This window comes from Stigmatopora nigra, chromosome 4 (genome assembly GCF_051989575.1).
Source record: "Stigmatopora nigra isolate UIUO_SnigA chromosome 4, RoL_Snig_1.1, whole genome shotgun sequence".
Lineage (NCBI taxonomy): Eukaryota > Metazoa > Chordata > Actinopteri > Syngnathiformes > Syngnathidae > Stigmatopora > Stigmatopora nigra.
The window spans coordinates 7,434,488-7,448,686 of record NC_135511.1 but is presented as its reverse complement, the minus strand read 5'-3'; the positions used below and the strand labels follow the sequence as shown (position 1 = coordinate 7,448,686).

The following is a 14,199-nucleotide window of genomic DNA, read 5'->3' as shown; positions in this document are numbered from 1 at the left end:
AGTGGCAGCCTGCCAGCAGGTGTCAGTCCTCTGCTAGATAATGTTGGTTTTGAGGGCAAGGAAGAGTACTAAAGGGTATCTTGGATGCAGATTTCATCGTTCGTGGGAGGTTCAGAAGTTCGGCCCTCAGTCATGATGTTTGGATGCTGGCTGCATCATCACACAACTTATAAAATTAGATTCCAGTCTTTCATGGGTGTTTATACATTTTTCAATGTTTTTATTTTCTCTGTCAATTCCCTTATGTCATATTCATATTTTGATTGCTTGATCTGTTGCACAAAGAAAAATGTTATATGTTTTTTTTTTTCCTGTAAGTTCACAAGAAACCACTGCAAGAGGTAGAAATCGCTGCCATTACCCATGGTGCCTTGCTTGGACTCGCCTACCTGCACTCCCATAATATGATTCACAGGTATGTCAAAAAGTCATCCAATAAAAACGGTACATTTGTCAACATTTCCGCATCGGCTATTAATAATTCATAATTGAGGATTTGTAAACTTCAATAGCACAATTTGCTTCTCTCAAAACAAAACAGGGAGACACTTTACCTAGTTGTTGTTAATGTGATTCAGAAATCATTTAGATATGCTTTCTTTGGGTATTTTAGCAGATTTAGGGGCATTGAGGTCAATTTTAGGACATTTTTAAGTACATCTAAGATTATCACTTTGAGGCTTACATCTCGGATTATTGAGATAATGTGCATGATGCATTGCAGCACGTCACAGAGTGTTTAGATTTCTTCTACTGAGTATTCGAGTAAGCATACTTATGTCAGTAAATTTTAGCAAGTATATATCTTTACATCATAGAGGGTTTAGTTCATGTTCAAGATGTATTTGAGTACATATTTAAATAACTTGACTATTTCAGTATGTGTATTCAGGACACTTTTATTTTGTATTTCAGTACATTTAGGAGAATTTATATTATATTTTGACGCTCTAAATTCACATTGTAGATGACATTTGTTAGAACTAGAGTCCAAAATTTGGGAGGCACTGTTTAATTCCTGTCACAGTGAATGCCTCCCAGTTCAATCCCAGTGTTTAATCCCGGACTCCAGCCTTCTTGTGTGGAGTTTGCATGTTTTCTTTATGTCCCCCAATCACTAAAACATGCACAGTGGACTGATTGAACAATCCAAATTATCCTCCAATCTTTTCCTCTCTGCGGCTTACAATGGCAATCAGTCTCGAGTAAACCGTATTCTTTCCGCTTTCTCTCACGCAACCCTCGTGAGGATTAGTGGTGCGGATGATACATGAATGTTTTCTGGCGTGTTTGCTTCAATCGTTCAGAAAATGATCATCGTATTTTTAGAATCAATAATGCAAGCATTGAAGCCTTCCAATGTTTATTTGTTGAAAGAGATTTTTATCTTGTGCATTCAGAGACGTGAAGGCAGGAAACATCCTGCTGACGGAGGCGGGTCATGTCAAGATGGCCGACTTTGGCTCTGCCTCCATTGCCTCACCCGCCAATTCCTTCGTGGGCACGCCCTACTGGTGAGATGGTTTGCATTTTAGTGCTCACAGTTTGACACGGGTTTCTGAAATTAGGGGTTCGAACATGAGTTCAAAACATTGGTAAGGGCTTTAAGCCTGAGTTAGGGTTTGCCTTTTAAGATGTGGATATGTTTTTGAATTGATGTCTTAAACCAGGGGTGGGCAAACTATTCCACAAAGGGCCGCAGTGGGTGCATGCTTTCGTTCCACCCTATTAAGTCTGGTATTTTAGAAGTGCAATCAGTGGATTGTAGTCAGGTGCTTCTTGTTTTCAGCACAACATCCATTAGTTAAACTGTCTGTGTTGGATCAGTTGGAACAAAAACCTGCACCCACAACTTGAGGAATGGTTTGGACACCACTTTGACTTCAACTCTGGATAGACTATTAAAAAAAGTGTTAAGGCTTTAAATTCATGGTGTCAAAGTAGTTTTCACATTTTTGACAAGAAATAAGGTTTTATAGGACTGTTTCACATAAAAGGTTCAAAGACAGTTTAAAACCTGCACCTATCATAGGTTTAAAAACAACGATTACCGCCAATTCAACAATGTCAACCATATGGATAATCTTCTGTTGCAACTGGATGTAATACTCACTTAGATGTTTTCAAAGTCAACACTAATGTCAGCCAGCCAAAACACTTTTTTAAAAAAAGGATGGGAGTCGGGTTGCATCAGTCTTAGGCTCAGAACTATGATAATCTCTGTGGGAGAAGAAGGGAGTTTTTCCTCAAAATTAATTTAGGAAATACTTTCTCCCTGATTTGTAAATGGCAACTGAATAGCTATAGTCATAGTGTGTTGATTGTCAGTCATCTATATGATGCAAAATTGAATCTCTATTTCACAAATTTCCACAAGTCAATTAAAAGGCATTTTTAATGGATTACATACAATATTATTTTCACAAGTAACACAACTGCAGTTCATGTGAAGCAATAAATATTTTGGATGTTCATTGTCCGAACTGCCTATCCTCAAATGGATCATCCGGAATCAGTGGCCAGCTAATCGGAGGGCACGAATGAGCGTAATTTTGCATATTTCTAACGAGTATTTTATTGCTGAAATCATTGATTTAAAACCTTTATTTTTGAGCAGTATAGACTATTTTTAAGATGACCTTGTTGGTCAGTGATTGCCATTTCGAAGTCAACATTGTTGGTGCTCCCAATTTCTTTGTGATATGTTCATGCCTATTATATATGTCTTATTCAGGATGGCCCCCGAAGTGATCCTGGCTATGGACGAGGGCCAGTATGAAGGAAAAGTAGACATCTGGTCCCTGGGAATCACCTGCATCGAGTTAGGTAGTAGCATGCCTTTGCAGACACACTGATTATATTTGGTGTGAAAAGGTCATGTTGTGTCTTGCATGTGATTCCAGCCGAACGCAAGCCGCCATTGTTCAACATGAACGCCATGAGTGCCTTATATCACATCGCGCAGAACGACTCGCCTGCCCTGCAGGCGAGCGACTGGTAAGACATTCATATCAAATGTGGCATTCATGCAATCTTGGAGCAATTGTTTTAAATCTAAATATAAATATTTGACAAAACCCACTATGTTTGCCAGACTCAATATATGATCTCCAAAATGTAGTTTACATGCAACTTTCAGTCTTAATACAATTCAATAGAATTCACCGATGTATACACAATACAGCCTTATGATACTCTTATGATGATCACATTGTTTTCACACGGTCTCGTTTTCAGCATTTAATTTAAAATAAACCTTACCATTGATTTGTTTTGGACTTATATGAACATAGAGACCATTTTCGGATGCGGAATGAAACAAGGCAGAGACCGCCTGTATGAGGTGGTCTCTGCTCACTTCGATTTGCACTCTACAGCAGTTCAACACAGCTTAAACAATCAACTCAAAGCAAGGGGTGTTTTTGGACCTAAATGGTCTATTCACTGGAATGTACTTTTTGTGCAGGTCTGATCAATTCCGAAGCTTTGTGGACTACTGCTTACTAAAAATTCCTCAGGACCGACCCTCGTCGGGGGAGCTACTATTAGTAAGTGGTGATTACCATCTGTTTACATTGGGATTTTTTATGCCTATATCTGGATAGTTCCTTAAAATCCCCATTCAAAGTTCCTTTGCAATGAATAGGAATAAATGATAGAAGGTTTGGAGATTATTTCCTGGCATTTTAATCTCAATGACATGACTTTATGACTGTAACAGATCATAAAACTCCACAATTTTCTTTTGAGGCGACTGTAGTGCTTTCATTAGGGCAAGAGTTTAATCAGAAGGCTGCCAAAGTAAAAAGCATCATTTGGAATCATTGTGGTTTTGATGAAAAATGTACAATTTGCAAGGCTACATACAATCAATTAGTTTCTGTCCTCCAGCAGCTGTTGCGTTATTTGACCATGTCCGCTGTCGTCAAGGCCGGGGCGTTTTAGTTCACCTTCACAAAATTTGATTGCCCAAAGTTACACTACCATGAGTTATTAAACACTAAAATATATATCAAAAAAAGGAAGAGGAAGGGTGATCAAGTCATTTTCAGCACAACTTATTGGAACCCTCCAATGATTTTCCACCATTTTTTTCTTTGTTTTGTCCAAAGCACGACTTTGTACGACGTGAGCGGTCACCGAGGATCTTGCCGGATTTGATCCATAGGACGAAGGATGCTGTGCGTGAACTGGACAACCTGCAGTACCGCAAAATGAAGAAGATCCTCTACCAGGAAAAGCACAATGGACCATTGGGGGAGAGTCAGGAGGACGATGAGGTGGGGGCATAACCGCCATCAAAACGTTAAAGTTATGGAAATGTGAAAGGATTACTGTATTAATATCTAAATATAATCTATAAATAGAAAAAAATGTTTCCTACTCAAGCATACATACATACATTTGACATTTTTTACACACATGCACACATAATTTATAACACTTAACAACATGAAGTGACATCAAATTATTTAATGAATGGAGAATCAGATTAGATTAGATTAGATTATTTCAGATTAGATTAGAATTTTATTTCATCCCATATTCGGGGAATTTCTTGCTTTGGTTTCGGTTTGTTTTGGTTTTCTAGGATTTGGGGTGTTATTGACAAGTGCGCGGCGAAATCTGACTTTGTTTCGGACTATTTGCAGGATAGTGAGGCAGCCAGCTGCAAGATGAACAGCACAGGCAGCGACCACTCCGTACCCAGCACATCACTTAGCACAGGCAGCCGGAGCAGCAGCATCAACAGCCTCCAAGAGGGTCTAGATGATGTCACTTGTGGGCATCTACATGATTATGGAGGTACCCTGGATTCCTCTGTGCACACTGAAAAGGTAGATACGTATGCTGACCATTGAGCTGTATTGAGGTTTTTCATGTGACAACATATTTTGGGAATGTGGGAGGAAACTGGAATACCTGGAGAAAACCCGCGCAAACATGCAAATTACATACAGGGAGACCGACCTGGGATCAAATCCTGGACCCCAGATCTGTGAGACTAACCATTTATTCGCCTTCTAACAAACAAGATTTATAAAAATAATCATGTGGAACTCTTGGTTTTGTCCCATAAAATGATAAAATTCCTTTTTTCTAAAATTATTTATATTTTTTTGCATTGCGAGGAAAGTAGTACGTTTGACAACCTATAGAGGATAGTTTTTGCTGGGATGGAGTCACAAGAAAAACCTCTACAGGCTTTTTTGTTTGACATTACAAAATGCAATCAGGCTAGAATGGCAGCATCAGCAGGTTCACTATGGTGCCTAAATGAGCTAAATTTTGCTTTAGAGTTAAAACCTGGCATTCCTTCTTACTGTCAGAAAACGAGACTTGTTTGGAAGCAGTCCAGGGATAACAGATGTATCATATGCCAGGACACTTTTGTCATTCACATTTTTGGGCAAAATATAACCCTGAACAGCAAAATAAGTTAAGAGTATTTATTACTACCAGCTCAGTCTACTGCTATGCAATTGTTTTTCTTTATACTGAGTCCAGTATTTAGAAATGTAAGGAAACAAAGTTTTGAGAAGAGTACTTCAGTAGCGCCTTATAGTGCAGAATTTACGGTAACATCTAAGAGGTGATAATAATGTCCATTTCAAAACCTTCCCTCCTTATTTCACTTTTGAACTCATACCTAGGAGTCTTTCTGTGAGATTTTTGACTCATTTTGCTAGGCAAGATTACAAATGTCAAAATATCTTAAAATCCTCATCCTATATTTGGCTACTTTGTCTTGAGGAAATGGTGCAGCAGTACAAGTGGGACGACGTTCTTCACAAGAGTAGCCATGTCCAAAACTACAAGAACCAGGCCCGTTTTGCAACCATCAAGTCTGCGTCCTTGGTAAGTTGCATTTCAGAAAATCTTCCAATGTTAATTATTCATATCTTCATATCACAGTACCTGAAAATTCCTTTTTTTTTGGTTCATTGGCGGTCTTTCTGTTTGTCCGTTTAGACAGTCAGCTTTATTTTATTATTGTTATCCAGATCATTGTAATACTGATGTTATTAGTATTAACACTGAACCGAATTCTATCTGGAGATGAAATATTTTCCAACACTAAACACTTATGGTAATAGCCCCAATGTCTCCTTTGAATTTCCCACCTCCTCAGAATAGAAGAAGAGGTAGAATTATGATACAAGTTATCTTTGTATCAGCTGGTTTCTGTTTAGTAAGTGTTTATTTTCATTTTTCCTGATGTAGTCTATGGTTATTTATTTTATTTCTTTGTTTAGGTAATATTGACATGGTAATTGGGCCTGATAGTTCATTAAGAAATGGTGAAAGGGGTCAGGTTTAAATACGATTAAGATTCATTCTAATCCTTTTTGGTCAAGTTTTGTTATAGTCTAATAACAGAAGGTGGAATTCTCCCCTTAAGTGGCTGCATGAAATATTAAATGATCATCCCTACATTTTGTCACTTGGATGTGACGTGATTTTATTTGGAACCAAATAATGTCTTCAAATATTTGGCAGAAGCCTAAGTGAGCCACAAGGTGTGATTTCCTTTCACGCCTTGTCTCGTGCTCATCTGTTGTCATGGAAACGGGTGCTAGTAAGTTGTAATAAGTCGGGCTTACTAAACCCTATGTGAACCGGCTCCTCCTTTGTGTGCGAGCGCACGTATGCGTGTATGACTCTCTTCACTGTGTCCTTGACAAATGTGTGAAACACACAGACACATTTTTTATCCGTGTGTGTGTGTGTGTGTGTGTGTGAGTGTCTATTGGTGCTAGATGACATCATCTTTTTACACCCTCAGGCAGGTAGACAAAGAGAGAGAGAGAGCTCTACAATTGGTCAAATGGCTTCACAAAGGGAGCCTAAACATTATTATCATCATTATTATATCGTCAGTTTTCATTTGAAGGAACTATCTTTGTCCCCCCCGCTAAAACTGACAGCCTTTATCATGCGATGGTTCTATTATTTATCACTATGTACATCTTTAATATTAAGAAACTATCTAGGTCCACAATGTAAAACTGATGGGAATGTGAAAATCACAACAACAACAACAAAAACAATTGACCAAAATGTATAATTCAGTGCTAATTTGCAATTCTAAATTCCCACAATTGAGGAAAAAGGTTGATTAAACTAATTGAACTGTATTTTTTTTCTCAAGACCACACAATCCAAAAACCTGGACTTGAACCTTTTACAAAAATTGGGCTGCTTTTTTTCAGATTTGTTTACATTTTATATAAGAATCCAGCATCAGACCTGTACAAGATTAAAACACATTTGTGTGCAGTCAAAGCTTTGCATTGGAAAAACTGGAAAGAAATTCTGAAACATGAAAAAAATATTTTATTTATTTATAAATTGTGTATTGAAAGAGCTTATTTGCATTTTATAAATGCGAGAGACTGCAACCTTTGTGATCTAACGTGCAAAACATCGTCTCATATTAATCTCTCGATTAAAAAGTCCCTCAGCCACAGCACTTGTTGCAGTCATTATGGTGATGTTGCAAGGTTAGTGAAACAAAAATTAAAGCTATTTATTTCTTTTTTCCAAGTCCTCCTCATTTTTATTACATTCCTCAAACCGTTTTAAATTTGAAAATAGTCTGGCAAATCCAGGAGAAGACCATACATAACCCTTGTAAATATAGCCTGAACACCAAAAGTGTCTGGTGAATAATCCTAAACCGTTAATTTATATACTACACGTATACAAAGCTCTGAAGTTGTAAATAAACAAATCAGACAAAAAAACCCTCATGCAGTAACACAGCTGAAATTGTCTGAATAAAATATATAGGCAGAAACCCCCCCCTCTAGGCCAAGGTCCCGTCAATGAGGTATTCATGTGAGCCACCTGCTGCCCGCCGCTTAGCGTTGGCACCCCGAAAAGGGCACTTTGTGCTCTTATTGGCCTCCCTTCTCCATCTGCGTGCCCTGGGTGAGAACCAGCTTAATTGGGTAGGAGGTCTTTGTGGATGGGGGGTTTCTTCACTTGCTCGGGCTCAACACATGGGAAGACAGAAGACGTTGATTAGGCCGGGGTTCTGGATGTCGCCACGCTTGGTTTCGCTCGCCGCCATGTTGGGCATGAGGTGTTCGCGCAGGAATTATGGGAAGATACGCAATGACTGCCGTCTGGATCCTGAGCAGCCTTTCTGTTTTCAGGTGTGGTTGCACTTACCATGAAAATTCAAAATAGGACCAAGAACATGGAAACTGTTTGTGGTCGAATGGCTTGGGAAATGTAGATACGTGATATTTGAAATAAGAACAAGTAGAATGAGTCAAGAAATATGGAACAACGACTTGAATATGTTAACTGACCATTGTGAGATTTCATCGTTAGTATGGTTGTTTATGCCAAAGTCCTGGAGTTAAACAGTGGAAAATCTGGCAAATGTTCAACAGTGATCACTATTTGTGAATGGGGTTTACAGTTTTAAGTTGGTATGGTTTGAATTGGTAAAAATTGATATGTTAGTGCATTTTTTTTGAATGGTGACATTCAAAGGGTCACATGTTGAAATTGGAAGACTTCAAGTAATGTTGAAGATGTTACTGTAAAAAAAGGGTCTGTTGTATGTATTGTATATCTTTATTCATCCCGTATGGGGAAATTTCATTGTCACAGTAGCAAGAAGGCGAGAATGCAGATACAGGAAAGGCATTTTAGACATAAAAAGATAGGCAATACATAATTTTGTTGACTAGACAAAGTTTCTCGGATATTGGTAATGAGATGAAAATTATAAGTTGTAGGTTTTGTGTGGTAGGTAATGTATGGAACGTGGGTGTCCTGTATAGCCTATTGTCCTAAATGAACTAACTCCCTTTTATATGTTGGGCAAATGGTTTAAATTCCGCTAAAATTTGAAAGGGGAGGTCAATTGCTCGCACGTTTTTTATTTCAATGTAAAATATTTACATTGATATTCAGATTTTGTCATTGAAAAATGTGGGAATTCTGCTCCTTTTGAAAACTAATCCATACTACTCAATCTTTTGGAGGTGAAGAATATAATCTGAATGTTACATAGTTTAACGATTGCTTTTGAAATTTCCCAAAAAGACTTGTTCAGTTTGTTAAAGAGTGACTTGTAAAAAAAAAAAGTATCTAAGCTCTGTTGATTTATACAGGAAACCATTTTTGGGGTAAGGGGAAACAAATCCCAAATTTTACACATGAAAACATTGCGATACGCAAAATTAACTCACTAGGATGAAAAGTCAAAATATCACAAAAAGATCCTGAAATTCAAGGCACAATTTCCATAGGTTCAAACCACAATAGAACAACAGAAACACTATTTTTATGACCATGTATTAAAATTATTAGAGATATTAACTTTTCAAGGGCTGGAAAAAAAACAGCCAAATACACAAAGTTACTTTAGAGATAGCCAAAATAAACCAAAAATGTGTATATTTTACAACGCCCAACATAGCTGGAAAAACAGTTGAAGTGATATGAGGACGTTTTAATAGCTGCCATGAGGAGCTAAACGAAAGATTCCATTACTTTTGATACTTGCTTTTCACTTTAAATGGCTTTCTTTCTCTATGTGCACTGATTTGGAAGTGATTTGAATGTGCCAGCTAACAGCTAAGCAAAACCCCAGCTGAGACCATTGGCTCGATTTAATTCCACTGGGGCGTGCCACTGCCGCCTGAGCCTCTGTAAGTGGGCTGGGGTTCCCATGATCAGATGCAGTGAGTCTGTAACCTTGCCCATAGAGAGTCAACACTTGACTGGGTTACACCTAACAGCAGGACACCAGCTCACTCTTAAGGCTACTAACTTAGGAAAAAAGAATGAAATGAATGAAAAGTGACTGGTGTACAAAAAGTTTTGATGCTATCTTATAACACAATGTTACTGTACTAAAACAATTCTAGTTCTAATTTAGATATAAATATACATATACATACAGATATAAATATGCATATACATACATACAGATATAAATATACATATACATACATACAGATATAAATATACATATACATACAGATATAAATATGCATATACATACATACAGATATAAATATACATATACATACATACAGATATAAATATACATATACATACATACAGATATAAATATACATATACATACATACAGATATAAATATACATACATAAAGATATAAATATACATATACATACATACAGATATAAATATACATACATAAAGATATACATATACATACATACAGATATAAATATACATACATAAAGATATACATATACATACATACAGATTTAAATATACATACATAAAGATATAAATATACATACATAAAGAAATAAATATACATACATACAGATATAATTATACATATACATACATACAGATATAAATATACCTATACATACAGATATAAATATACATATACATACAGATATAAATATACATATACATACATACATACAGATATAAATATACATATACATACATACATACAGATATAAATATACATATACATACATACAGATATAAATATATATATATATATATATATATATACATACAGATGTAAATATACATATACATACATCCAGATATAAATATACATATACATACATACAGATATAAATATACATGTACATCCATACATACACATACATACGGTTGGTCTCAACATTCAGCCATTTCTTTTGTTAAAAAGCCTGACAGCTGACGAAGCTTGTGGGCCTTCTTTAAAGCATTGTAGAAAATAATCTATTTCATAAAATGATGCTATCAACATTACTCAGGTTTTAAATTCTCTCCCAGTCTATATTTGCCATTGACAGACCATGGAAAACTGTAGATATGATCAGTTTGATTTCTAGAAAACATTTTTATCTGTCTGTGAGTGTACACTTGAGGGCTCGAAAACTACTAATTTATCATCTGGAAATATTAAAACCAGGATCTTTTTTTCTCCTGCCAACAATGCCAGCTAAAGCCTTTTTGTTTCGGTCTTTATTGGCAACAAATCATTTGTTCCTTCGTCAAAGCAGTTTTCACTCAAATGTTTAGATCAAAACAAAGCAATAGCTTATACTTAGCGGCTGGTCCAATTCCTTCTATGTGCTCAATCCACTCAGCTCATCACAATAAATTTAAATAAATTGTTTTCCCCTGCACAGCCCAATCAATTACATGTAGGCATTTGGATCTCTGTTATTTATGAAATGCCAACATTTGGAGGCTCAAAGCTCTTTGCCTTCCTTTGTGGAGTTCGCATGTTTGTTATGTGGGTTTTTACTCTAGTTTCCTCCCACCTCCCAAAAAGATGCATGGTAGGCTTATTAAACACTCCAATTAGTTCCTAGACAATGTAGGAGTTTGTGCTTGTATGGTTGTTTGTCTCTCTGCTATTATTTGGAAACCAATTCAGGGTGTAGCACATGTTTAGCTGGGATACGCTCCAGCACCCCTGTGACTTTCATGAGGATAAGTGATAGAGAAGATGAATTAATTAAATATTTGGGAATAGTTTATGTTGTCTGGCATGAGTCTGTCTGTGGGATATTGAGTGGGAGTGGACATTGTGGGGTGGGGTTAGGTTTAGGGTCTAATACTTACTTTTAGATTAGATTAGATTAGAACTTTATTTTATTCCGTATTCTGGAAATGTCTTGGTTGCAGTAGAAAGACAGACACAAGACACACAAGACATTGTAGACTTAGGTAAATAATCAACAATATTAACACAGTTTAAAAAAAATGTTTTTGTCAAATATTGGAATTGGGCTATCCAAGGCCATACCCAAGCCTTTATGTTGCCTTTGTTTTTAAATGTTTGAATTGAATGAAAACTGTCTATGGTGCTCCATTTTCTACAGTACGTATTTGGGTGGATTCCAATACATGTTGGGATTTGGACTGAGCGTGTGGTTTTCATGTGACTTTCAGGTGACCAAGCAAATTCACGAGCATGAGCAGGACAGCGAGCTGCGCGAGCAGATGTCAGGTTACAAGCGCATGCGGAGGCAACACCAGAAGCAACTGATCGCCCTGGAGAACAAACTCAAGGCCGAGATGGACGAGCATCACCTCAAACTACACAAGGAGGTTGAGACGCAGGCCAATAATGCCTACATCGAACTGGAGAAGCTAGCCAAGAAACATGTCGTTCACGCTGACAAGGAGGTATCCGCAGGAAAAGCATGTTTTGAAAATATAGGCATAACTAGAAGATAGAATTAGGAATGTAAGGAAAAAATAAAGTATAGTGGTACCTCAAGATACAAGCTTAATTTGTTCCAGGACTGAGCTCGTATGTCGATTTACTCGTAACTCAAATGAACGTTTCCCATAGAAATTAACTAAAAACGAAAAACAATTTGTCCCAACCCTCTGAAAAAACAGCAAAAACAAACAGTATATTGGATTGGAAAAACATTTTCATTTGTTGTAATTTGCCATCCATAGCAAAGTAACAAATAACTAGTGGTTTAATAGTACTAAAATGTGTTTAATATTTCTAAAATTAGATCGATTTTGGGGAGGGAGGGTCAGAGATAGGGTGGATGGGAGACTTTTTGCACGGCAACGCGCTCGTCACATAACATAAACAAATTCTCTCTCTTGCTGTGTCCGCTGTCCACTCGTATATCGAAATTTGTCTTGCAATTTTACTCGTATTTCAAATTGCTCGTATGTTGGGGCACTCATATGTTTAGGTACAATTGTATATAGTCGGGAACAATAACGCTAACATCCCTTCGCAGGCCAAGTGCGCGCTGGCTGATGAGAAGAAATTTCAGCAACAAATTGTGGCGCAGCAGAAGAAGGAGCTCAGCACATTCCTTGACACGCAGAAGAAACAATACAAACTCTGCAAGGAGAAGATTAAGGAGGTAAGCAAAGTGACAAACCGACAAACCCTCAACATCACAGTTACCTTGAGCCAAGCTCAACATTGCATTACCAATGCCGTCAGCCAAATGGTGACTTATAGTTGTCGTGGTACCTTGTCAGGAGATGAGCGAGGACCACAGCACGCCCAAGAAGGAGAAGCAGGAGCGATTGTCCAAACACAAAGAGAACATGCAGCACTCACAAGCTGAGGAGGAGGCCGACCTGCTGGCCCGCCAGCGCCTTCGCCTGGAGCGCCAAGCCCGCGCCTTCAAGCGTGCCGCCCTCGTTGCCAGACATCGCCTGGAGCACCAACGTGTGCGGGAGGTGCGTTGACGCTCCATCATCATTTTACGCAAGTGCCTGTCAACAGAGTTTAAATCTGTTTGACTTTTTTGTAATTATGTGTTCATTTTTGTATTTGGATAGAAATGAGTTATTTGTTTTCATGTCTTTTATTTTTTGGAGGGGCTGAGTGCTTACCACATTGGCCTCACAGCTCTGGGGTCCTGGGTTCGAATCCAGGTCGGTCCATCTGTGTGGAATTTGCCTGTACTCCCCAGGCCTGCTTGGGTTTTCTCTGGGTACTCCGGTTTCCTCTTACATTCCAAAAAACAAGCATAGCAGGCTGATTGGACACTAAATTTCCCGTCGGTATGAGTGTGAGAGTGAATGGTTGTTTGTCTTCTCGTGCCCTGTGATTGGCTGGCCACTGATTCAGGGTGTCCACCGTCAGCTGGGATAGGCTCCAGCACCCCCAGAGACCCTAGTGAGGATAAAGCAGTTTGGAAAATGAAAGAATGAATTGGTTCTTAGAACAATCCTTGTATTAACTTGTGGTGTGTTTGCTTAGGAATTGAATAAAAAGAAAAGCCAGAAGGAGGCAGAGCACGCAATGCTGATCCGCCAAGACGAGGCGACGCAGGAGCTGGAGAGACGGCAGCTGAGCAGCCTGCAAAGGCTACGCGTGGACCTCGTCCGCCTCCAGCACCAAACTGAACTCGACAACCAAATGGAGTACAACGGGAGGCGCCAGAGTGAACTGCGGCGCAAGCACATCGTGGAGTTGCGCCGGCAACCTAAGAACGTCAAGGTGCCTGAAATTGGGATGCATTTTCATTGTATTAGTACTACAACTGGGGAAAAAATATTCCCCATTCTTTTGTGGGAAAAATCCCTCCATTTAGGTTGAACGTATTATCTTTAAATCTTTACAAATCTTTAGAATTTACCCCCAAATACTTTTATCCTGGAACAAAAATGCAGAAAAAAACATTGATTTAAAATAGTAACATTTAAAAAAAAAAGAATCATCCCCAAAAGACAATACTGATAAAATAGTAGCATTTTTT

General features: G+C 38.0%; 1 protein-coding gene across 4 annotated transcripts in view; it reads left to right on the top strand.

Moving 5' to 3' along the window:
- taok3a (TAO kinase 3a) overlaps positions 1 to 14,199 on the top strand; it is a 32,401-nt gene that overhangs the window by 14,493 nt on the left and 3,709 nt on the right. For 2 of the 4 annotated variants that reach the window (XM_077715034.1, XM_077715033.1), the window contains 12 exons: positions 319 to 415; positions 1,401 to 1,514; positions 2,735 to 2,826; positions 2,904 to 2,997; positions 3,467 to 3,548; positions 4,113 to 4,280; positions 4,653 to 4,838; positions 5,755 to 5,859; positions 11,903 to 12,139; positions 12,721 to 12,849; positions 12,971 to 13,174; positions 13,701 to 13,940. In XM_077715034.1, the coding sequence (XP_077571160.1) occupies positions 319 to 415; positions 1,401 to 1,514; positions 2,735 to 2,826; positions 2,904 to 2,997; positions 3,467 to 3,548; positions 4,113 to 4,280; positions 4,653 to 4,838; positions 5,755 to 5,859; positions 11,903 to 12,139; positions 12,721 to 12,849; positions 12,971 to 13,174; positions 13,701 to 13,940 (1,748 nt within the window). Of the gene's footprint in view, positions 1 to 318; positions 416 to 1,400; positions 1,515 to 2,734; positions 2,827 to 2,903; positions 2,998 to 3,466; positions 3,549 to 4,112; positions 4,281 to 4,652; positions 4,839 to 5,754; positions 5,860 to 8,011; positions 8,163 to 11,902; positions 12,140 to 12,720; positions 12,850 to 12,970; positions 13,175 to 13,700; positions 13,941 to 14,199 lie in introns of those variants that run through there. The other 2 variants (XM_077715035.1, XM_077715037.1) reach the window with 2 other exon arrangements.